Genomic DNA, 25,224 nt, shown 5'->3' on the forward strand with positions numbered 1-25,224 from the left:
GACACACCGACTGCTGCCTTCGACGACGTCACGACCCTGTGACATCTGGTGGAGGTGCTAGGTACGTTCATGTTCCGGACGCCCCCGTCGAGCCATGAACCTACGTTTCGAACCTGGGACATCTTTCGCAGCACTTTCTTGGAAACGTTCACAAGCGTCGTCCGAAAGGAAAGGGCCGCAGCCTTGCTGGAGACACGGATGGAACTCCCGAACGAAAGTGTAACCATCTTCGCGGAGCAAATGACCCAACTATTCCGCCACGCTGACCCTGCCATGACCGAGGAGAAGAAGGTCCGTTTCTTCATACGAGAGCTCTTCGCCGGGCTGATGCGGAATCCCCCCTCGACAGTTCAAGAATTTGTCTCCGAAGCAACGACCATCGGGAAGACGCTGGAAATGCCCCTACCAGCAGTGGCCGATGGCCGATCATTGGACACATCTTGGATTCCCATCGGCTTCCGTTTTCATTGGCCAATGCCCTGACAGCGTGATAGAAAAAGGCATGGCCTACATGCAAAATATGGATAAGTTGGCAGCGAAAGTGGCCAATTTATTTTTTAAGTGCGTGTTTCCCGTAGTTGTTGGCTCTTACCACTTATTAGAATGAAACAAAAGGTTTGAAAGATATCTGCCACATTTAAGATGGAGGCCAAGGGCTTTTCTGTAACGTGCCATGGTTGCTGGCCAATGTTCTCGGAATGTGCTTGGCCATCAAGCATACTCACTTCTTTGTATTATTCTTCTCCATGGAAATTCGTGACGCACGAAGACGTACAAGCGGTTAAAAAAAATGAGACGGAAGAGCGGTTGTGTCCGTTTCTCTAGCACAGTTTGTCGTGAAGTCTTACAAACAGCTACCGAATAGCCACGTGCTAATATTTTTTCCGGTCATTATTTCAGTTCGCTCTGATTGCTCTACGGAATACTTCTTTTTGCATTTCTTTTTATCCAGAGGACCAGACCTGTACATGCGCTCACGCGCAGTGCGACGTTTGAATTTCGCACCTTTTCCCGCGCTCGGCACGGTTCGGCCTGTGCACAACCTTAGTGCGCTAAAAAAATAGTTCACCAATGCATCCAAACAGGCAATTTTCACGAATTTATAAACTGCAGCGGCCGTTATGCGCTTGTGTAATAGTGTACAAGTCATCAAAAATATTGCAGTTAATGGGGCTTTAAGCGTGTATTCGCATGTACCGAATACACTCTCCAACCACGCGTGTATGACTGCGCGGCGCGGCCGGCGGCGGCGCCTTGTTCCTTGTTCGCATGGCGTTGGTTGAAGGTGGAGGTGTGCTGTGCAGGGAGGCGACGAGCTTCTAATTCAAGTTGAAATAGAAGGTGAGTAAATTTCAGCAGTCTCTCTATTTGCCCCTGTTCCCTCTATGCAATATGGGATTCGATGACGAGGTTCACTGAAGCGAAAATCGCGGATGCTGCGTACGTAGTGCATGTGTAGTCCTAACTCTTTTCAATGTGTGTGATTGCACATGCCGTAGTTTTCCCATGTTACCAGCGAAAACCGGGCATATGTCAAACGTTTTTCTGTACGGTGTTCGAGCATCGCTTCAATTCGCCTTAATTTTTCATGAGCGATCCACGGTTTTCTGTGAAAACTATTCGCGATATGACATAAACTGAACGGACTGCCACCTGAGGTGTTGCCCCCTGCATGGTCCGAAAGACAGTTGCCGAGCCGCTGACGCAGTCTCTAGCTGCTACATCTCGGTAAATGCAAGGTTCCACTTAGTATGCAGTATGACCGTACTTTGTATCAAGCAGCGTCGAGCTTCGTATACTATGCCCTTTAACACGTAGCAGCGAGTGGCGTGTGGTCGGCGTGCGCGGCTATTTCTCATTCGCTTCTGGAGGAGCGCCTTGCGTTGCCACATTGCCATGCTGAATTCTTACTGGGTTTTATTACTTTTAGTCACAATTTTCCACCATGAAGGCATAGATTTTGTCAGTCCGCACAAGTACTGCGTAGAATGTATAATGAATATTTCAAGTGATGAAATAATGCTGTTTTATCACTGCAACGTTATCTTTCTGTTGGCACCACAACCTCTGAATATAATAAAGACTTCTTTCCAAGCTTTTAAACATGTGTAACATTTCTTTGATAAACTTAATAATTTATTTATTGCTTTTTTTTTATTACAGATCAGCTATTTCTCCCTAGAAGATGGCAGCAGTGCTAAAGATGCCATGCACAGAGAGCTCCAGCACATTGTATCTAAAATGGTCGTACAGAAGTACAGCTGGGTTTCTGAGAACAAATTAGCATTTAAAAGCCTGGCAAATGTGCTGCTGTTTCTCCTTGGTAAGTGTCAATAAAAAACAAATTCTAGTTTTCTCTCCTGCTCTGCAGGACAACATCCTCATTATGAGGTTCAGTATTATGTAGACTTCTCCATATGTTGTGATATTTCGGTCGTAGTTTAGAAGATGCTTCACCACGACCAGTATATTTGCACATACTGCATTACTGACGTTTGTTTGGAAACTTGTCCAACTGATAAACATTTTTCAGAGTTTATATATGCTGCCTTCATGAATACTGCCAACTTGTGCCATCAGGAGCAAGAATCAGCATTGAAACAAACAGTTTCAGTACTACCAAGATGCTTCTCCAGTGCAGTGTTCGATCATCTTATTTTCTGTTTTATTGGAGTTCCTATTTTTAGGAGCCGAGAACCAGAGCACATAACCAATTTCTTTGTTTAACAGTCAGCAGCACTGCTAAGCAGCAGGACTCAACAGAAGCTCCCCGGCAACTACAACATTATGGTACATCGACTATCCCAGCAACGTTCATAAATCTCAAAGGACATACGTACAGGAAGAAAACAAGGACATAATAGAGTGCTCGTGCGCCAATGCTCCTTCCATAGTGCTATCAGCAAAAAGAGTATGATCTTTTATAATTTGAAAGAATATATGTTGTTCTGGAAGAGGGTGCCAGAATAGAAGATAAAGTGGGACATTTTTTGTTGTATTTCTTCATCTTTTATTTCATATTGATGGGGTTCTCACAAAACTACGCAAGCTACTCCATTAATAAACTTGTAGTTGAAAGTGAAAAAAAAATATGTATTATGCTGTCCAATCAACTCTTCCTGTCCGTGCATGTGTTCTGATCTTCATAATCATGCATAACCGATTAGCCTTCCAACAAATGTTCCCGCTATGTGTTGAAAATTGTTGAAAGCCTGAGAAATGACTTTTTAAAGAGAAGCTCATGATTTTTTGTCTCCTTGTATTTCACAGGTGCCAGACGTACCCTGTTAAACACGACTGACGCAGCTGTTTCGGACATAACAAAAAGGTGGCTCATGTTCGCTGTGGATCAAGAAGGTGCACTTATGCAAAGACGGCGTGCCACCTTGATGAAAGACTCCAACAGAAGCCCAAGCAACACTTTATAATCGCAAGAGTTCAGGAAGGAATATAAAAATGGCGTATTGCCTTGTATATATTCAGTGTAAAATAAACCTGAAGCACCAGAAATATTTGCCTTGTGACTTGTTTGGGGGGTGAGGGGGTACAGACAAAAATGTAGAAAAAAGTAGCCGGGCATCAAATTTTATCCAAGACAAAAAACTACAAAAAATGTGCCAGAAATTACATTGGCCAAAATGCTTGGCCTCCATATCTAGAACATGCTTGGTTATTGCATGGTGTTCCACTACAGTGCCAACCATGGCAAGAGGTGTTTCCAATGATTTGCCAAGCACGGCCTTCCTTTGCTTGGCCAATGGTAGGCTTGTTACAACTGCCAAGCTCATATTTTGCTTGGCCTGCAATAACTTTCCATTCATGGACAGCTTGGCCACTGATGATTTACCATGCTTGGGCCAAGCAAATTTTGCTGGTAGGGGCGAAGCCACCAGTACGATCGCCGTTTCATTGAAGACAGCCCAGCTGCTCATGCCCTCGTCTCCGACGACCTGTGCGAAACGATCCGAGCGATCGTGCGGGAGGAACTGCGCAAGCTGTTACCCTCACCACAGCCTCAAGTGGACTCGATCGCAGATGTCATTCGATCAGAAATCCAGCAGTCGCTGGGCGACCTTGAACCGCCACAGCCTCAGCCGCAAGTCATGAGCTACGCTGCTGCAGCGTAGCTCATGACCGCAAGAGCACCAAGACCGCGGCATGTAAATCCTGTCATTCATATCATGCATGTCATGATTTTCATGTTATGACCTGTCATATTTACGTTCCTTATACAGTCGTGTGGTGCCATACTAATTTCGGTATACATCCGATTTACGAAATGGCCAGGAGAGCACAAAGTCGTAGGCTGCCAGACAGACAGACAGACAGACAGACAGACAGACAGACAGACAGACAGACAGATAGATAGATAGATAGATAGATAGATAGATAGATAGATAGATAGATAGATAGATAGATAGATAGATAGATAGATAGATAGATAGATAGATAGATAGATAGATAGATAGATAGATAGATAGATAGATAGATAGATAGATAGATAGATAGATACGCTCAATGTCGCAGAACTTCTCCAAGATACGCTTCGAATTTAAAAGATACGGTACGCCAAGGTATCTTCCGTTATTTCTGCTTGTTATATTGCATCTAGCATTGGCATGGGCAACCGGAGGAGACGGGCAAGGGGAAAGCGGCTGCCTCCCCCACCCTTTCCCCTGAAATTTCGGATATTTTTTATGCAGAAGCGATAAGTTAGAGCTTGATTAGCACACTCGGCTCCCGCATGTCTATGTGAAATGGCCTTGAGGATTGCCGGCCAACTTTGCCCGTTACGCACTATTGACTAATCTTGCCGGTCATGTCACGGCAGTGAAAGAAAGGCTGCCTGTGCTCAATATCTGATATTAATTTGCCAGCGCTACCCGAGATTAGCAAACACAGGCCAACCTTATATCCATCATTCACTTAACACTGGCCGATATTAACGAGCAACTTCCCTTTGCGGTACGGTTACATTTGCGACAGCTTTAACGACCCAATATCTTTCCGCACCGCCTGTGTGATATTCTTTATGCGGCAGCTGTACTCATTCCAAAGATATTTGGTGACATCTGTACGTGGCGCCATCTTTCGTCGGCAGCAATAACCGAATGAGAAATAGACGAAAAAAATCATATCTCTTGAAGAAAGCTAGTTATCAAAAACGACACCTGGTTCTGTACAGCATGAGACCTACTGGAACATTTTGGTAAAGTGGCAGTATCGCACTGCAAAGCGGGTGGCTTTCCAGGACAATTGAACACCGCCCATTAGAAACACATGGGGCCCAATTGTAAAATATTAAAACACCCTGAGAAGCCACGCGGTTTGTAGCGCGATACCGTAATTTTAATAGAATGCTCAAATAAGTCTCTGCTGTACAGGACCGGGAGTCGTTTTAGATAAGTTTCTTTTTCGTCAGATATTATTTATTTCGCCTGGTTCCCATTCAGTTACCGCAGGCTACCGCTTTCACCGACGAGAGATGGCGCTACTTGAACATGTCCCCTAAAGTCACTGGAACGGGAAAAGTACCGCGACCGTCGTGCGCGCCGCCATATTTGGTCCAGCGCCGCGAAGCTGCGGCGGTGCGGTGTTGATTTCGCGTGGAGTAACGCATGTTTTACGCATTGCGTGCGATTTTGCAGCCCCGAATGAAGCATACCGTTGTTCTCTGACTGATTAGGAAAGAAATAGCGGCAATTTTCACTTGCCTACATGCGCACGCACGCGTACTAACGCGATAAGGAAATGCGAACTGCGCGGCATTTACGCGCTCGGCTGTCTGCATTTATTAAATGCGAGCATTTCTTAGCGAATTTCTGTGACTATGTACGTATCTATCTATCTATCTATCTATCTATCTATCTATCTATCTATCTATCTATCTATCTATCTATCTATCTATCTATCTATCTATCTATCTATCTATCTATCTATCTATCTATCTATCTATCTATCTATCTATCTATCCGTCCCCGACTTTGTGCTGTCCTGGCCGCTACGTTAATGGGAAGTGCACCAAATTTGGTATGGCATAACATGACTGTATGACAAATTTAAATTAAGGTGATAACATGAAAATAATGACATGCATGCCATGTACAGCATGATTTACATGCCACGCTCATGGTGCGCTCACGACCGCTTCGATAGCTTGATACACAACAAAATTGGCATGGCGTGACAAGAGTGTATGACGAACATAAGTGACTGGTTATAACGTGCAAATCTTGACAGGCATGCCATGTAAAACGTGATTTACATGACATGGTTTCGGGGCGCTCGCGGTCGTTTAATGAAATGCATATATACCAATTTTTTTATGACGAGCTATTTCTGTATGACTAACGTTAGCGATAGGTGGTAACATGAAAATCATTACTTCCATGTCACGTACGGCATGACTCACTTGCCACGCTCATGCTGCGATGGCGGGTGGTTCGCTAGCTTGAAATGCACCCAAATTGGTATAGCGTGAGGTGACTGTATGACGAACACGAATGACAAGTGGTAACGTGAAAATCATGACGGTATTTATGTTGGTCATACAGTCACGTCACGCAATACCGATTTTGGTGCATATCAAACAAGCGAACCGGCCGTGAGAGCATCATGGGCATGGCATGTAAATCATGCCATACATGGCATGCGTGCCATTATTTTCATGTTACCGCATGGTATTTATGTTGGTCATACAGTCACGTCACGCAATACCGATTTTGGTGCATATCAAACAAGCGAACCGGCCGTGAGAGCATCATGGGCATGGCATGTAAATCATGCCATACATGGCATGCGTGCCATTATTTTCATGTTACCGCATGGTATTTATGTTGGTCATACAGTCACGTCACGCAATACCGATTTTGGTGCATATCAAACAAGCGAACCGGCCGTGAGAGCATCATGGGCATGGCATGTAAATCATGCCATACATGGCATGCGTGCCATTATTTCATGTTACCGCATGGTATTTATGTTGGTCATACAGTCACGTCACGCAATACCGATTTTGGTGCATATCAAACAAGCGAACCGGCCGCGAGTGCATCATGAGCATGGCATGTAAATCATGCCATACATGGCATGCGTGCCATTATTTTCATGTTACCGCATGGTATTTATGTTGGTCATACAGTCACGTCACGCAATACCGATTTTGGTGCATATCAAACAAGCGAACCGGCCGTGAGAGCATCATGGGCATGGCATGTAAATCATGCCATACATGGCATGCGTGCCATTATTTTCATGTTACCGCATGGTATTTATGTTGGTCATACAGTCACGTCACGCAATACCGATTTTGGTGCATATCAAACAAGCGAACCGGCCGTGAGAGCATCATGGGCATGGCATGTAAATCATGCCATACATGGCATGCGTGCCATTATTTTCATGTTACCGCACGGTATTTATGTTGGTCATACAGTCACGTCACGCAATACCGATTTTGGTGCATATCAAACAAGCGAACCGGCCGTGAGAGCATCATGGGCATGGCATGTAAATCATGCCATATATGGCATGCGTGCCATTATTTTCATGTTACCGCACGGTATTTATGTTGGTCATACAGTCACGTCACGCAATACCGATTTTGGTGCATATCAAACAAGCGAACCGGCCGCGAGTGCATCATGAGCATGGCATGTAAATCATGCGTTACATGACATGTGTACCATTATTTTCATGTTACCGCACGGTATTTATGTTCGTCATACAGTCACGTCACGCAATACCGATTTCGGGGCATATCAAGCAAGCGAACCGGCCGCGAGAGCATCAGCCATTATTTTCATGCTACCATCTGTTATTTGTGTTCGTCATACAGTCACGTCAGGCAGTACCAATCTGTAGCAGTCAGTTTTCATGGCGCGCTGATCATTATATCAATCAATCAATCAATCAATCAATCAATCAATCAATCAATCAATCAATCAATCAATCAATCAATCAATTTATTTCCTTTCAATAGGAGGAGTACAGGACTAAAAGCTCGAGAGCTTGACGAGGTCCCGACCCCTTTACAAGTTGGCAATGCAGCAGGATGGCGGACAATCATGAATGCAAAATACAGAATGCACTTTACAAGTTTAACATGGCGTCAAGTAATACAAAAATTATTATACAAATCACTGAAAATAGAGAGAATAGTTTATATGTATAATCATGAAGTGGCATGAACATGAAAAGCAACAATAATAAGAATGTGTGAGCCCAAAGGCGTCAATTTTACGCCAAACATAATAAAATGTTATTGTGCATGAACCTCCTGCGACAACCACGCGAACAAGCTGCACTAGTGCAGGGTAGGCGCCAACATTCCCCGAAACATTCGCGAATTCTCAATGAAGCGCTTACCTCACAATGCGGGTATCAGTCGTGGGAACAAAATTTTCCCGCCTAATTCTGTGCAGCCACACAGCCCGTCGTTTGGCATCCTTTTTCCCGCTGGTAATGGCAAAGAGAGCCTTACCCGGGCATTCTTCGATGCCTCGATAGGCTTTCGATGAAGTCTCAAAACGATACGGGATGTCGTAATGTTCCTGTACGCTTTCCTGAGCCTATAAAAACAATCGCCCTCTAAAGCGCCGTGCGTCTGCGGCCGGGAGACACTAGCGAGGCGAGCGAGCTGGACCATTTATGTGGCGAAGCCGCCGAAAGGGCGCGGCGGCGAAGAGAAAAGGAACGCGGTACTTTTCCCGTTACAGTGACTTTAATGTCCCCTAGAGTCACTGTATATGCTACTAGCATCCTAAATGTAGCTAATGTAACTCTAATGTCCCCAAATCCTAGTAATGGTCGCGATTTCTTTTTGCACCGTATATATGACATAGTTACTTGTTGCAGCAACTGTAGTGACCGACCTTGTGCATTGGCTGTGTGGTACGATTACCTCTGCGGCAGCTGTATTATTCACATTTATGTACCTGGTTTTGTTAATGTTTACGTGCCTGAAGGAATGTAATTATTCTTAAGGGCTCGTTTTTCTTTGTTAGACACAATATTAATGTGAACTAACAGACAATAATGCCAAGGAGAGTATAGGGGACGTTGGTTGTAATAATTAGAATGTGAAGAAAGTAAAGTGGACGAAAAGATAACTTGCCGCCGTCAGGGACCGAACCTGCGACCTTCGAATAACGCGTCCGATGCTCTACCACTGAGCTACGGCGGCGGTCATCCTCCCGTCCACTTTATGGGGCATATATGTGCATATAAACCTAGGAGTGTTAGTCAGCGCCGATCGCAGCCATGGCGGCGAGTGCGGAACACTCTTTTTCTGCCTGTTGGCGTCACGGGCTACGTGGTCTTTTTTACGAGCTGGCAGCTGACCAATAATCCCTCGTATACTGCTTGGAGGCATGGAGTCAGCTAGCACGTCATATAAAGCACATGCTAAGCAAGAAACCGCTGACGCTACATTCATCCTCGCCGTGCTCACTATAATCAATGACGTGTAAATACGAGACGCCACTACACGCGCTTACCATATCAGCGGATTGTCGAAAGGGTGGCAATAGTATCCGCCTGAAAGAAATTCAAAAGCAATGTTCGTTAAGTGTATTCTTGTGTGGACATAATCTCGTAGCATAATATTGTACGGGTCGTCGCCTCTTCTTTTCTTTTCTTTTTTTGTGAACACTATGTAGTATAACGGGAATTCGGCCGTTTGCCTATTACTATGATCACGTTTAATAGAAAGTTAAATAATCAAAGCTATCCAGTTACTGTCAACGAAGGCACAAGAGAGGGGCTGCTCCTATCTTTACACGAATATAAGGCACATTTGTTTTTCCCACAAAGGTGTGTGAATTTTGCGAATGAACATTTCTCTTAGGCACGAGTCTCTTTGTGCCGGTAATCTATCTCTTACATTGTGGTTCGTTTACTGTTGCTTAAGAAGCAAAACTTTAGTTGCTTTCCTGTTTGTATGTAGAAAATTTTGGCTTTATTCCGTCTTATAGAAAGGACATGTCAGCTGGCCTTCATTTTATAGGCGTGTGTACTTAGAAAAAAGTAAATGGTCCATTCGACTACACTGGGCGTTTTTTGTTGTTGTTGTTTTTGGACAACAGATTCTTTATAAAAATCATATGAGAGGCAAGCTCATGTCGTCTTTGCACACGAACTCTACTTCGAGGCAGAAATACTGTGCCGCAATGATTAATTGATATAAACTCGTTAATTCACTTTTTAATTATTAATTTGAAGGCGGGTGTTTTACGGAAGAGTGATAGGACGTGGAAATTTATGGCACACACAATATTTTTAGAAATCCCAAAAGACGCACGTAATTTTACATATTAATCTTCGAAATTGAAGGCCTCGATCCCGGCGATATCGAATCTGAGCGCGTCGGGCACGCATGAAATGCCGCTCCTGTGTTACACCAGACCGGAAGCTTATATGACGAAGTTTGAATAGGTGACACGCAGCAGAATCTGGCTCGGAAGAACGGCAAGTAGTCCGAAATGCACAAGTGAGCTGCTTATTCTTTCTGTTTGGTGTGTAGTGCCGCGCACGCCGCTAATCGAGCCACACCACGGCAGCAGCGCCCAGAAAGTCAAGGAGACAGGCAAAAAAAAAAAAAAAAAACCAGGAGCCTTTGCTCCATCGGTAACATGAGGGCAAGCGAAGATTGGCGTATGCATTCCTGACGTACTGTTGTTCTTTCTTTTTTTCACATTGTGCAATGCTTCGTGCTAACTGTTTCCATTCTCCATGCGAGGAATTGGACCCAAGTGCTTAGAAGCGCAACACTTCTGTTGCAGTAACGACAGTCATGCGTGAAGCAGTAAAATGCAGCGACGAAAGGCAACATTGAAGTGTGGAAACGTGAAACGACAAGCGACCTCGATAAAAGATCAGATTTTCATACAAACGGCTGGCAGCCGACAAGTCCGCCATCGAGAGAGCAACACTCACTGGAAAAACGGCTCATGCAGATGTGACCGGCGCACCTTCGGGGGCCTATTTGTGTACACACGCATTCCCGTACACTCGCCGGCGCCGAGGTTCTCGTGAACCAAGCCGCCGCCGCCACCACCGAAATGTGTCAATCGTGAAGCCTTCGCTTAAAAATGTTCGCTTTAAAGCTCAGCTTTCTAACGATCGTCACTCAGACGACGCACTGCGACATTCGGAAAGCTCCCACATAACGAAATCCTTTTTTAGAGCGCAGGTCTCAAGCGCCCGTTGATGGGTTTCGCGTCTTTATTGTCCGTTGTGACAGAGCGAACGAATGGCACAGAAGAGGATGGAAGAGGAGGGCAGCGGAGGATGAAAGATGGCGATAGCGAAGAGAGCGCGAGGTCTTGAGCCACGCGTTCTTGCGTTCCTGCTTTCTTTCTGAAAATGAGAGACGCAACCGGAGCAAGTATGTCGTCTGCTGCTAAACGAGGTGCCCGTGCATGGGCTTAGCGCCGGCACTGCCGTGGAGAATCCGGAGGCACGCGCCGGCGAAGCAGAGCGCCGTCGCCGTGAAGACCCGGCGACGAGGGCGGTTCAAGCACACGAACCACCGCCGCTGGGAGGACCCTGCCTTTCTGATATCGCGAACATCCTAAGCAGCTGCGCGCTAATTTTGCAGTATGCAGTGTCGTAAACTGCGGTGAACTTTTTGTCCGAAGTGTCGTAGTAATTCGCTGTTGTCAACGCAGTAAACGAGCACATTTGTTTACTTCGAGTACATTTGAGAAAAGGCTGGGTCAATTGGCATGGTGTGAATTCGCTGTATTCGGTAGCAAGTATCTCTCACAGCAACCAACTTCCCTGCTTTCTGTGCCCTGCTCCATACACCCTCATAAGGCATAATAATAAATCATTTACCACGAGAAAGGAATTGTGCCATGAATATCGGCTGAATTGCGTATTAGGCGACCCAACCCAATGTATTGGCAGATGTTGTGGTACTGTAACTAATGAGAAGTCACTCCAAATGCACCTTCTTGTGCGACGATTTCCCTGGCTCGCACGTCGGCATCGTCCCAGCTGTTGCCTCGTACCTCGACGCGCGCCCCTTCGAGCTTCAGCTTGTCGACCATGCGATGTGGAACGTTGTCGGAGATCACCACCACGCACTCCATTCCCAGCTGACGCGCGCCATACGCCACCGCCATGCCGGCATTACCGCCCGACGCGATGACCACCTTGGAGGCACCTTGCCGCTTAGCCTGCGAGCATTGGAGAGACCATTGTTTATGCCGCGCTTATGAAGTGAGTGCACTTTGACAGCATCACATCCGTAAGGAAATATTCAACATGCACATCTGCAGTGTCTACATGATCATCATCTTCAGTCTATTTTGTTGTCCACTGCAGGACGAGGGCGTCTTCCAATGATGTCCAATTCGCCTTGTCCTGCTTCGGCTGATTCCCTTTCTTTTAGTGTTCTTTATTGCACAGATTATCTTGTACAAATTGTGCACAAACTGTATGGTCCCATAGCCAAAGCCTACAACGGGGCCCATTTAGAAATATACATAAGAGAAACTGTGACAATTACACTAAAGGTAAACAGAGGTAGAAAATAAAAGCGTATATCTACATGCAAGAAATAACATGTGAAATTTCTCATTTAATCACGCCATAGCCACCTGCCAGCCTCGGCTGAGTTTTCCGTCCCTTGGTATCGATTCCGTCGCTTCAATTGACGATTGGTTATCTGTCCTACGCGATACGCTAACTATCAAGGTCCACTTTCTTCCCTCAATATCAACTATATATACAATATGAGCTGCGCATCTTTCTTCCCTCATCTATTCGGGTGCCTTTTGGTCCTTAATGTTGCGCCTATCAATTTCGTTTCCATCGCACGCAGCGTAGTCCTTAACTTCACGAGTTTCTTTGTTATCTCCGCCAAGTTTCTGGCCCATATGTTAGCGCTGGCAAAATGCAGTGATTGTATATGGGTCATTCCACGCCAACTGTCCCAGTCGGGGCGCTCGACAAAAATCAATTTCTCTAAAAAAATCTGAGAAAATTACGTACATAAAGGCTTCAGCTCTACAGTATTTTTCCAAAATGTTTTGAGCGGCAAAAATTTTTCGGGCACGTGAGCGCCATTTGAACTTCTCGATATGGTGGAAAACCAGGTACGAAAGAAAAATTCGCTATAAATGGACCGTTTCACGCATTCATTCGAAACTTGCTTTTTTGTGTTTTTAGAGCATCGGGCTTTTATTATAGGACAGTTGCTTAGAGTAGGTTTATATTTTTCACTCCTTAGCGCTTAGGTAAAATTGAGAAAATTGTAGCGTTTTCGGGAATTTTTTTACAAAAGACGATTGTAGACCAAATGCACCAATTATTTTATAGAACTCCCCATAAAACGTAATATCTTCTAAAATTTTTATTTTGCCTGTATGCGGCGCACAGGCCCTAAAATAAAATCATGAACTTGGAAAAAACACTACATTGGCCTATGTTCAGACGTCTGTAGCACCCTAAGGTGGTCCAAGAAAAAATAAGCAGAAAAGCGCATACGATTGAGAATTATAACAACTTCGTCCACAGAAAGTTTAATCGAAGTAGTTTTTGTTTTAGTCAAGAAAAAAATTCTTGAAGTTTAGCCCCTTCAGACACGAATTATGATGCACTGTCTGCAAATGCTTCAAATGCGCATGGCATCATTTCAAGACGCTCGCTATTACATTCCAAGAAAGAAAACGAAGCAATGTGTTGTTTTGTGCGAGTTTCAGTAAAAAATTTTAATTAGCATGTAACTCATTATCTAATTATTCTGCCATCAGTCAGCTTCAGTACTTGCATAAAAAGAATCAACAGTTAGGCCCGAAAAGCATGCACACTTGCTTTTTCGGTTGTATTCGTTTCGAGCGGAAAAAAAAATACTCTTGACGTTGGTCCTGGAACGCGGCACGTCAAACGATCGTCTAACATGGTAGTGTCTCCAGCAAAGTGATCCTCTGCAGCAATACGCAGGACAATGAAGGTAAATGACCGCTAGTTGTCTAATCAGGAAGTGTGCACGAATGTGCACACTGAGTTTCAGGTCATTTGAAGAAACACGCGGAGTGAGACGTTCCTCCAAAGTTCGCGTCCCCAAACGAGGACGCCGTGTCGCAAAGGGTTAGTCCCACCATTGCATTATTTTGCTATGGAGGCAATACAAACCGACTGAATTTACTGCATAAAATAAAAAAGAGGCAGTGTATTCGTAGCACATGGTTTTCAGTTCCTTTTGTTAGTACCTTATAATGTATATTACGTATCAAAGACATAATAAACAGAGGTAAAAATATAACAATATCATTGTCTTAGATGCCAAAATTCAACCAATAATGAATCGCATTACTTATTGCATGCGGCTCTGAGAATCATTTGGCGTCAAAATAAATTCTCTCAAAGTTCATGTAGACCGGAGAAAGGAGGCGTGAGCGTGGCCATTTATAGCGGATCGAAATGAAGTTCATTTGTGTATTCCGCAACGAACGGCGCAGTATGTGACGACGCGCCACGTATTTACGCGGCGCGTCCCTCGTCCGCGACACTACGCACGGGATATGCCAAGCTATTTTTTACATCCTTATTTGGATGGTTGCAGACAGCAGATTTTGGTTAAAGCAAAATTTGCCTATCTGGTGACATGCACTCTTTTACAGCTGTTATAAGATCACAACAGCCTATTTTTGTGGCGCAGTTGTCCGGCGGCGCCCACGCCGCCTCCGGTGTGCGTAAACAATGCAATAAGTAACGCGATTCATTATTGGAGAATTTTGGCATCTAAGCCAATGGCATTCTTATATTTTTACCTCTGTTTATTATGTCCTTGATATGTAATATACATTACAAAGCACTAACAAAAGGAACTGAAGACCATGTGCTACGAATACACTGCCTCTTTTTTATTTTATGCAGTAAATTCAGTCGGTTTGTATTGCCTCCATAGCAAAATAATGCAATGGTGGGACTAAACTTCAAAAATTTTTTTCTTGACTAAAACAAAAACTACTTCGATTAAACTTTCTGTGGACGAAGTTGTTATAATTCTCAATCGTATGCGCTTTTCTGCTTATTTTTTCTTGGACCACCTTAGGGTGCTAGAGACGTCTGAACATAGGCCAATGTAGCGTTTTTTCCAAGTTCATGATTTTATTTTAGGGCCTGTGCGCCGCATACAGGCAAAACAAAAATTTTAGAAGATATTACGTTTTATGGGGAGTTCTATAAAAATAATTGGTGCATTTGGTCTACAATCGTCTTTTGTAAAAAAATTCCCGAACACGCTACAATTTACTCAATTTTACCTAAGCGCTAAGGAGTGAAAAATATAAAGCTACTCTAAGCAACTGCCCTATAATAAAAGCCCGCTGCTATAAAAACACAAAAAAGCAAGTTTCGAATGAATGCGTGAAACAGTTCATTTATAGCGAATTTTTCTTTCGTACCTGGTTTTCCACCATATCGAGAAGTTCAAATGGCGCTCACGTGCCCGATAAAATTTTGCCGCTCGAAACATTTTGGGAAAATACTGTAGAACTAAAGCCTATATGTACGTAATTTTCTCAGATTTTTTAAGAGAAATTGATTTTTGTCGAGCGCCCCGACTGGGACAGTTGGCGTGGAATGACCCATATACGCTTTCTTGTTTGGGACGTCTAAGTTGCTGGTCACGATTTTGGCGTGCCTGCCACATGCGCTCGAGCCCATCTTTATTCCTCAGTCAATTTCCTTTACACTAGCAGGCTTCCCTTTTAATAAATAACCTCGATATACATACCATTCGACACATTCTAGGGTCCGGTTGCCAATCGGGAACTCGCGTTGTCTTGCCAGGTCACCGAACATTAGCTTGGCCTGCTGCATCTATTTATTATCAACCTAGCTTCAACACTTTCTTGGCCCGGTTTAGGTCCTTAATCATTGTCTTTTTGCGATTCACTGCTGTCATTGCTAAGAGCACATACAATCTGCAAATCCTAAGTTTCTAAGATATTCTCTGTTAACCTTTATTCTCGTTTTTTCGCAATCTAGACGTTTCTCTATATATTTTAAGCATGCAGTAAACAACACTGGTGAGATTGTATCTCTGGGTAGCAATTTATTTTTCCTGTTGAGAAGCAAGGAGTCCTTGTATATGTATTCACATATGTTTAAAGCACTCGGTGCCACATTACGCCCTCGGCAAAAAAAAAAAAAAAGCGTTCCACACTCGCCGCCTTGGCTACGAGTGGCGCTGGCGAGCACTCCCAAGGTCTAAACACACATAAATACCCAACAAAGTGGACGATGGAGCGCCCTCCGCCGTAGCTCAACTGTTGGAGCGTCGGACGCGTAATTCGAAGGTTGTGGGTTTGGACCCCACCGACGGAAGGGTTGTTTTTTCGTCCATTTTAATTTCTTTATATTTAGGTCATAATCATTAAATTACGGGTAAAAAAGACAAATAATGTCCCCTATGCCTTCCTTGGCTTAATTGTATTCATTTGGTCGTGTCTAACAAAGAAATGGGCCCTCGAACGATTCCCCTTCTTTCGTAAAGCACTCCTCGGCGACGCATGGCTTCCGAGACTGCTCGTATCTGTTCCTAGCCGAATGCAGATTCGTTGACTATGCAATGCATTCAGAGGGCTTTGTTGTACTCAACATGGCTGTGGTCAATCGTAGAGTACCCTAGCCTGAAGCCAGCGTACTCTTTGAGTTGATTAAAGTCAAGTGTTTCTTCTACCTTATTCGAACTTTGCTTCGTAAATATTTCGTATAGTATTCAAACTAAGCTGATCAGTTTCTAATTATTCACCTTTTTCGTCTTGCTTCTTACGTATTAATATCTTATATGGCGCTTTCCCCAACACATTAGCACATTTGGAGTGTCGCAAGCTTCCTAAATATACATAAAAAAATATAAAACAGCGCTTTATACACAGAACGAAAGAAAGAAGTGACACACACTTTCTTTCGTCCTGTATGTAAAGCGCTGTTTTATATTTTTATCATGGAAACTTACCAACTCGCCCGATTTGCCTGTCTTCTTCAGTTTATTCCTAAATATAAAATGCATTCCATCTTCGATGAGGTCAAGTGTTATGCCGGTTTCTCCGACCGCATCACAGCAGGACGTGCCTTGTGGGACCATGCTTAGGCTTACTTCATTGAAAGTTACACATTGAACTCTGGTGTCTTGTCGGATGACTTATCTGCGAAATGTATAGAAGGCTTCTGTCGCCTTCATTATCCCATTGAAATTGCTCGTAAATTTACTCAGCTTATTTCGATCCCTCCTACATGCGCAGCGTTCTCCTTTCGCTCTTATAATGCTGCCGTCTTTTTACTGCTTCTTCCATCCCGTTGACACTCCGTAGGTCATCGATGTTGCCTTCATTAATCGAGTGTGATAGTTCAGCCAGTCTGAATTTATATCTCGAGGTAGTTAATTTCGCCTATTGCCGTTTGTTATGAAGTGTTTCGTGGTTTCCGAGAGCATGCTTGCTTCAAGTGCTGCTTCAGAAACCAGCCTATACGAACGGCTCTGTTCGTTCCCTCCATCTCGTCCTTATCCTCTTGTAATAAAGCGTCATATTTTCTGGAGGGGCAATCTAGAATTGATCACTTTTCTGGCCCGTCCCAACACTTTTCTTGCTTCAAGTTTTGCTGTAGTACGCGTGGATCCTGGCGTGGATCGGAGAGCGAGAGCTCGACGCTCATTGCACCCATGTGCTGAAGCAACTTCACTCACCGCAGTTGCCTTCCACAGGGTGTCAAACTTCTGATGTAAGCTTGCATTGCAATGCTTCACAATATTTTCTGTTGCCAATGCAAGCGCGCGTCAAATATGGAAACCGCACGCGAGCCAAAGCCCATTCTTCGAAACAACGTTGTTGTTTCTGCGCGAAGCTGTGGTACTTTCCTCCGCTCGTTCATTTAATGTAATAATGTCCGAGGTAGTACGTGCCAGAAACACGATATTATGCGGCACGCCGTAGGGGAGAGTTCCGGAAATTTTCACCGTCTGGTATTCGTTAACGTGCACTGACCTCGCACAGTACACGGTCCCCTAGCATTTCGCCTCCACTGAAATGCGACCGCCGAGGCCGGTATCGAACCCGCGACTTTCGGGTCAGCAGCCGAGCACCGCAGCCACTGTACCACCGAGGCGGACTCCGCTCATTTATTTAGCCACAAATATATCGGTGCCCTTCGCGATTGCGTGTGTCGTCTGCTTTCGAAAGATGCACGGCGGTGCAGCATTAAAAAGAAAGAAGGAGAAAGAAAGGCTGATCGCACGCATCGACTGTAGACAGCGAGAGCGGCCCGTATACGTAATGATGTTCTGATTGCACGCTCGCCGCTCATAATGGGTCGTGAGCGTAGGTAATATTTCGCGTGGATTCACGTCTAAACATTCCGTTCGCTTTCCGATGAGCGCTTCTCAGAGAAATTTGACTCTCGTGTTTTGGAGTTTACACCTCAAGCTACTTATCAAGCCCGGTCTTGTCATTTCTCAACAGCCGTTACTTATTTCCATAGTTAATTTCCAAGCGCCCATTCATTCACCGCAAATGTTTCTGGCTTTCTTGAACTCCACGCGTCGGCTCCTTAACTGATATGTTTTAATGTACAGGCAGGCTACTTGCCCAGAAAATCTGTCCGTCGCGAAACGCCACGCCTTTTTCTTATGAATACTTAGGGCTGGATAGGAAATACATGTGAAACGTATAGTGGCGTATGAGTTTAATGAATATCTCGAACCCAGGACTTAACAAGTGTTTCGGAGGATCGAACCCTCGACCTTCCCATCACGTAAGGCACCGAGCCCTCGAACTGAGAAGTGGATAGGTATTTGAACCCCCGAACTTTTTTCAGCAAACTACCCTGACTGTGTCTGTAGTTCTAAGATGAAAACGGATTGAAAGTGCGTCCTCGCATCTATATGGGCATCCCTGAGTATGATTTTGATGAGTGAGTACTAGTGAAGCCGCCTTCCTAAAACTCCATGTCGGCGTACCACTGATTATTATGCAGAATAATGCTTTTTCGCCAATAAGCCTCACTTCCATTTAATTAACCGACCTACCTTGGCGATCCCGGTCGCGGCTGTCGTTTTTCGATGGAAGCGAAATTCTATATAGTCGTATCCTGTGCGATGTCAGTGCGCGTTCACGAACACCAGATGGTAAAAATTTCCGGAGCCCTCCACTACGGCGTGCCTCACTATCATATCGTGGTTTTGGAACGTAAAACCCTATATATTATTATTAATATATCTACGCGTGGGTAGAATAACTGTACAGAACGACTCAGCATATCATGTTGGAATATCAAGGTATCTACATGGCGAGTAATACCGGAGGAGTTCTCTTGACTGAGATCTTAAGGTGGGCGTTTAACGACAGCTGTGGCAATCAAGGTGTCGAACCAAACCGAACCGAAATTCGAGCCGGAACTAAAAGCGCCAGAAGCATATTTTAACGCGAAAGTGTTTTATGCTGGGGTCCACCAAGACTTTCATGACGTATTTCCGTGACGGAAATACGTCAGCAAAATAAACACCATGAGATAGCAAAGAAAAAACTATAAGAAAAAGTTCCGTTCACAGGAGTCCAACCTACGACCTCTCGGCCTGCGACGATGGCTGGCGGGCGTTTAGCCCACTGAGCCACCGCCAAACACATTACGGAGGCTGCATGTACGCGCCTTTTATATTTCACACTGTCCCCTCACAGTGCTCTTGGATGGATGGATGGATGGATGGATGGATGGATGGATGGATGGATGGATGGATGGATGGATGGATGGATGGATGGATGGATGGATGGATGGAAGCTATGAGCGTCCCCGTTATAACGGGGCGTTGACATGGGTGTCACCAGGCTCGAAAAAAAAAACTTCTTTGCCTCCGCAATTACCTCCGGCAACGCGCCGTTGCAACGACCGTCCTAACAGGCGCGTTTCCAACAGAAGCTTAATTTCGTCAACGCTTTAACACACCGCGAAGCGGCGGGTTTATCCCAAGCGAGGAAAGCGAGGAAGCCTCACTCATAGCATCCATCCATATCGAGAAATAGCTCTCCGACGCTCGCCTGGCTGTCGCACCGCGTTCCCCGCTCGCCCTGTGAGAATTAAAGGCCAGGCTAGAGAGAAGACACGACGCTCGTCGCGTTTCTCTGCGTTCTTATCGAGTGCGTATCGAGCGTCACTGTTTACTATGTGATTGTTGATTTCATGAAATCATGAAATCATCTGTGCGCGGGATTCACCATATGTGGTGTCCGCGTATATCTTGACAACTTCAGCTACCGCAATGGTTAAATCGTGATCATGGGCGTTAGTTGTCGGTATGGAGATGTGCCGCCAGGCGTCAACCTTGGTGCGTCCGCATGAAGCGGTGCTATATCTACCAAACAACAATAGACATTCTACAAGCTGTAATATACCAAGGGATCAGCCATATATATATATATATATATATATATATATTTTTTTTTTCGATTTAGGTTTGCTTCGCGTTCAGGCACGATTACACAAAAAGCACGCCGTAATGAAATGCGCGACTGGCGTTGTGTAGGAAATGCCGAAGTCGTGTGCAAAGACCTACTTAGGCGGAACTGGGCGTTGCGTCAATGACCGAACACGGAAGTATGAATTATTTACACCGAATCATGTAATGCACACTTGGCTGCGCATCGCGGTATGCAGGTGTCGGCAGCTGCTACAAGGCTGCTACGTGAGGTCAAAATAATCGACATTCGAAAAATGTGCGTGAATTGCCGTTAGGGACAGTTCCGCTGACCTCTTTGAAAACGAGACCCTGCTGATCATCACGTTGCTGTGATTTATTAACGATACAGATGCAGTCAGGAGAATCGATCTGCTATAGAAATTAAAACTAGCCACACATGTATACACTACTGTCACTTACAACCACCCTTGTCATTGTTTCGCGCTCCTTATCGTTTTACTAGACAACTAGCCTTTGATAATAGAAATATGTCACGGACTAACATATATGGTGAATGTCGGTTACAGTTAGCTGGTACCAAGATCTGGAATGTTATTCCTTTTGAAACAAAAATGGCTTCCTATTTTACAAAAGCACTAGAAAAACACTACTTAGAATTGATTGCTTTGTGAATGTAAGGTCATGTTTAGTCTGACGACTAATTCTCATTTTTATATGTACATAGGTGTTTTTTTCTTTTGTTCTTTCCTGTGTTATAACGTTTTTTTATTCTTTTGTGCGCTATATAAACAATATAGCTAGGTTTACTGATTCTTTATTCGATATTCGACATTATATTACTTTATTTAGTTGCGCTTTACCGAAGTGGCAATATAAAATGTTACTTTTAAGACCCAAACTAGCCTATGGCTATGGGTCCACACAGTGTTTACAAACTTTGTGTAAAAAACTTCAGAAATAAAATTCAATTCAATTAAACTCAGTTCAATCCGCTGTATCGTCCTGGCTCTACAGTTAAAATAAACAGTTGGAATTTAGGTCCACCTCCTACTCCTTCTTTCTCAAGTCTGTTTTCCTCTATGCGCTATGTCATGTCACGGCCGCTGGATGAAAACAGCGGCCATGATCATGTATTCCTTAAATCAGGGGTCAGCAACTTGCGGCCTGCGAGGCACTTTGTCACTTCCTATCTGAAAGGCGACATGGCAGTTTTGACTTCCAATTGGGCGAGAGAGGAACAAAGAAAGATCAAACTTGCGTTCGCGATTAACCGATGAACAAGTGCACGACTTTTTTGCGTCTGTAGGTGAACAACCTCGATTTAGGTATTTGCGAGTTGGCTGCAGAAGTCGCATTGAAAAAGTTTTTTTTTTTTTGGCTTGTAACCTGTTTGTAAATTGCAACCTTGTGACATACGTGCTGAAGTAAACTTGATATACATTTCATCTTCTACATTATTGTCAATTCGCCGAATTGACAATAATAATTCTTTTATTTGTCTGCACTCAACCTGCCACCTGAAAAGGTTGCCGACTCCTGCATAGATAAATAAAGCTGCTTTGTAGAACACTAAAGCACAGATGAACCCGCCGCGGTAGTCTAGTCGCTCGACTGCTGAACGGAAGGTCGCGGGATCGAATACCGGTCACGGCAGCCGCATTTCGACGGAGACAAAACGCTTGAAGCCCGTGTACTTAGATCTAGCTGCATGTTAAAGGACCCCAGGTGGTCAAAATTTCCGGAGCTTTCCACTACGGCGTCTCTCATAATCATATAGTAGTTTTGGGGCGTAAAACCCCAAGAATAATATATAGTAAAATAAAGGTGGAAGATTCCTTGCGACTACTATGACGCAGTGTAGGAAGTGTTTCAACATAAATACACACCACAGTCTATTGAATACTGAGGACAAACTGCACGAAAAACATAAAAAGACCAAAGATGAGAAAAGAACATGAGATGGGCGCAAAATAGAAATTGCAAATTACAAATATTCACCATGCTAGGAAATGATTATTTAACCGCCAGTATGTAAGCTTTCCCACGTGTGTTTGTTGTATTTACGTGTATCTGGCAATAAATCAGCTGCGTCCGTTTCATGTTACTTTCTCGTCTCTGGTGTTTTTTTTTTTTTCGCACAATTTGTCGTTAGTATGGAATACCAACTGTCTCAGCGCTCAGTTCTTCTATGCTACTGATTAACGAGCTTGCAAGGCCAAACATCTCACGTTGTCTGTTGAGAAGAAAATTCGTACGTACGTCCTGGCAGAGGACGCCCATTCCTCTGATTTTAAAGGATCCAGATGGCTGAACGTTGTCCATCTTGATGTAGACTCGCTGCCCGTAGATCTGCGACAGCGGAAGGCTTTCGAGTAGCGGCGTACGCACATGCAATGGTCGTGACAAATCAACCTTTGAAGATCGCTCACTCGCCACGGATTTTGCAGACTCCATCGCGACGCTACAAGCGGGTTGTCTTCATGTGGTTAATACCCGCTATTGGGTCGAGTAGAGTGGTCCTTTGGAACTGTGGCACACACCCACGCAGGGGGATTGGACAAGAACAGGGTAGTTTTAAAAGAAAATTCTTAAATTATAATTAGGTTCTGGCCGTTGAAAGATGAAAGGAGTAAAAATGAAACAAAATCGGAGAATATTAGGAATAGAGCAATAGGAAAGTTAGGGTATAAGTAATGAAACGGACAATTTGAACAAAAAAAATAACAAAGCAATTTGGGAGAGCAGAAAAACCGGAGTAAAAATTGATTCTATAACCTAAATCTCTTTGAACCTCTAAGAAACTCTTGCAAGGCATCGAAACCTTCTCGTCACTCTATTCAAGGGACAGAGCCCCGAAAGAAAGTACATTTGGTGCATTTAAATCTAAGCTAAGGAGTCGGAAGACGGCACCTGAAATAATTTTGCGCAAGGTAGAGTAGCTACTACAAGAAATGGGCTCTGTTGAAAAGAAGTATTCGGCAGGTGGTAAACTCTTGTAACACAAAAAGGCGAAAGCCTGGCTACTGTCACGGAAGATGAATGAGTCGCAACCAACATGTACACTTATGTTTTTCATTATGCGGGTCGAAAAACGCGAGTTTCTTCAAAAATTATCGATTTTTTGTTTTCGCCTGTTTTGTTAAGATTAGTATCTCTACTCTTACGAAAATAAAAATCAAAGTCGAGACTCAGCTGGAAATGCGTTAAAATTGCGTCTAAAGAGCGCGAGGTGGCTGTTAGTCTTGACCGAAAGTGTGATGTCTTCTAGCGCCTCGCGGCCGATAACGCGCGGCCGCTCGCCATTGGGGATCGTATGAGGAGATCTTCAAATACCCACCGTTTCCCGCGCTGCAGAAGCGCAAGAAATAATAAAGAAAGCATGCTTTTACCGCGCTTTTCGAGCGCTGCGATTGGCTTTTAAATCACGTGGTACGTATCGGGGGCCGCCATTGGCCGCTGCACGCCTTGCGTGTTGCGAAGCCTGCTTGCAGGGTCCGTGTTACATCGAGCTGCGCAGCTGAACGTTTCTCTCGCGTATTTATTTTCATCATGGACGAAGAGAACCGTAGCAAGCGCAGTCATTGGCCAGTGAAGTATCGCTCGGTGAACAAATTTCGAGGGCGCCGGCGCAAATTGAAGCCAAACACTCGCCGAACGGCAAGTGCGTCTGCTGCCGTGAGGCCTAGCGACGGCGACGGCGATGCTTCCGACGAGATTGCCGTGGCGTTCGAGTATGTCAGTGCCTCTCAAAGAGAAGACCGGACTCTTCAACGACGAAGAAAGATCACGGTAGAAAGAGTCTTCGTTGATCGCTGACATAACAGCATTGAACATCCTCGTGATCGGTGCAGTGTGTCCAACGTGTCACCGTTCGGGAATACGCGTCCGGGAACGAGCTTACAAACGCAAAGGCGTCGTTTCTGGAACTGCAATGCGAGACCAGCGAGTGCCCCAAAAGTATTCTTTCGATGACATATACGTTGCGGCAAGTTGCTTCGAGCGAGGAGGCCAGCGTAGGGGTAGCGAGTGACGGGCCGCGATCGCAAGCAGAACCTACGGCAGCGGGAGCTCGCGCAATAGCTACTCGGCTCGAAAGAGCTGTGTAATGTAGGAGAAACTTGGGTGATTCCACGAGAGATTGACCATGCCTGTCCGGTCGCAATTTTTGTTTTGCCTGGGTTTTTTATATGTTATGTGGGCACATTCAAAGTGTACGGAACTGAAACTTTTATTTCCAGGAAACGCTCCCAGCACGCCAAAAAAATATTTGAAGGTGGCGGCGCGGGCCTCCTGTTTTTGCTCACTGCAATGTTTTCGGATTTCACGGCCGAATTTAGCGCCAACTATAAACGATATGTCGAAAAGTTTTTTTGCTGGTTTTAATACGCATTACTGTGTATTACATCCATGCTTTTCTTATGCCGTCCTTAAAAAGAAAATGGGAAAAAATGGCAAACACAGCCGAAATCAAAAAAGGGTCCTAAGTTTGAGCCGCCTTGGCGCCTTTGCTATTTCAAACAGAAACTTGAAAACAATGTCAACTATAGAAAAGAGCCTTTGCAACATTTATACGGAAGATTATTTTCCTACGGGCAGCGAAAAAAAAGAAAAGAATAGTTAAAGAAGCGAGTTTTTTCAAAAAAGTACATTTTCAAAAAATAAAATAAAAAAAACTCCGGTCTCAATTTTGACGACACTTTTTTATCATAGAGCACTTATGTCAGTGAACACACGGTTTTAATATTATATGTCCTCATTTGCTTTGTTTACGAGATATAACTGGTCAAAATGACCCT

General features: G+C 44.4%; 1 protein-coding gene across 1 annotated transcript in view; it reads right to left on the reverse strand.

Moving 5' to 3' along the window:
- LOC125758833 (L-serine dehydratase/L-threonine deaminase-like) overlaps positions 1-22,883 on the reverse strand; it is a 33,239-nt gene extending 10,356 nt beyond the window's left edge. The window contains exons 1-3 of the mRNA XM_049416486.1: positions 22,688-22,883; positions 11,954-12,182; positions 9,498-9,537 (exon numbers count right to left, since the gene is read on the reverse strand). Of these exons, the coding sequence (XP_049272443.1) occupies positions 9,498-9,537; positions 11,954-12,182; positions 22,688-22,882 (464 nt within the window). The 5' untranslated portion in view covers position 22,883. The remainder of the gene's footprint in view (positions 1-9,497; positions 9,538-11,953; positions 12,183-22,687) is intronic.
- Positions 22,884-25,224: the final 2,341 nt, after the last annotated feature.

Source organism: Rhipicephalus sanguineus, chromosome 6 (genome assembly GCF_013339695.2).
Source record: "Rhipicephalus sanguineus isolate Rsan-2018 chromosome 6, BIME_Rsan_1.4, whole genome shotgun sequence".
Taxonomy (NCBI): domain Eukaryota; kingdom Metazoa; phylum Arthropoda; class Arachnida; order Ixodida; family Ixodidae; genus Rhipicephalus; species Rhipicephalus sanguineus.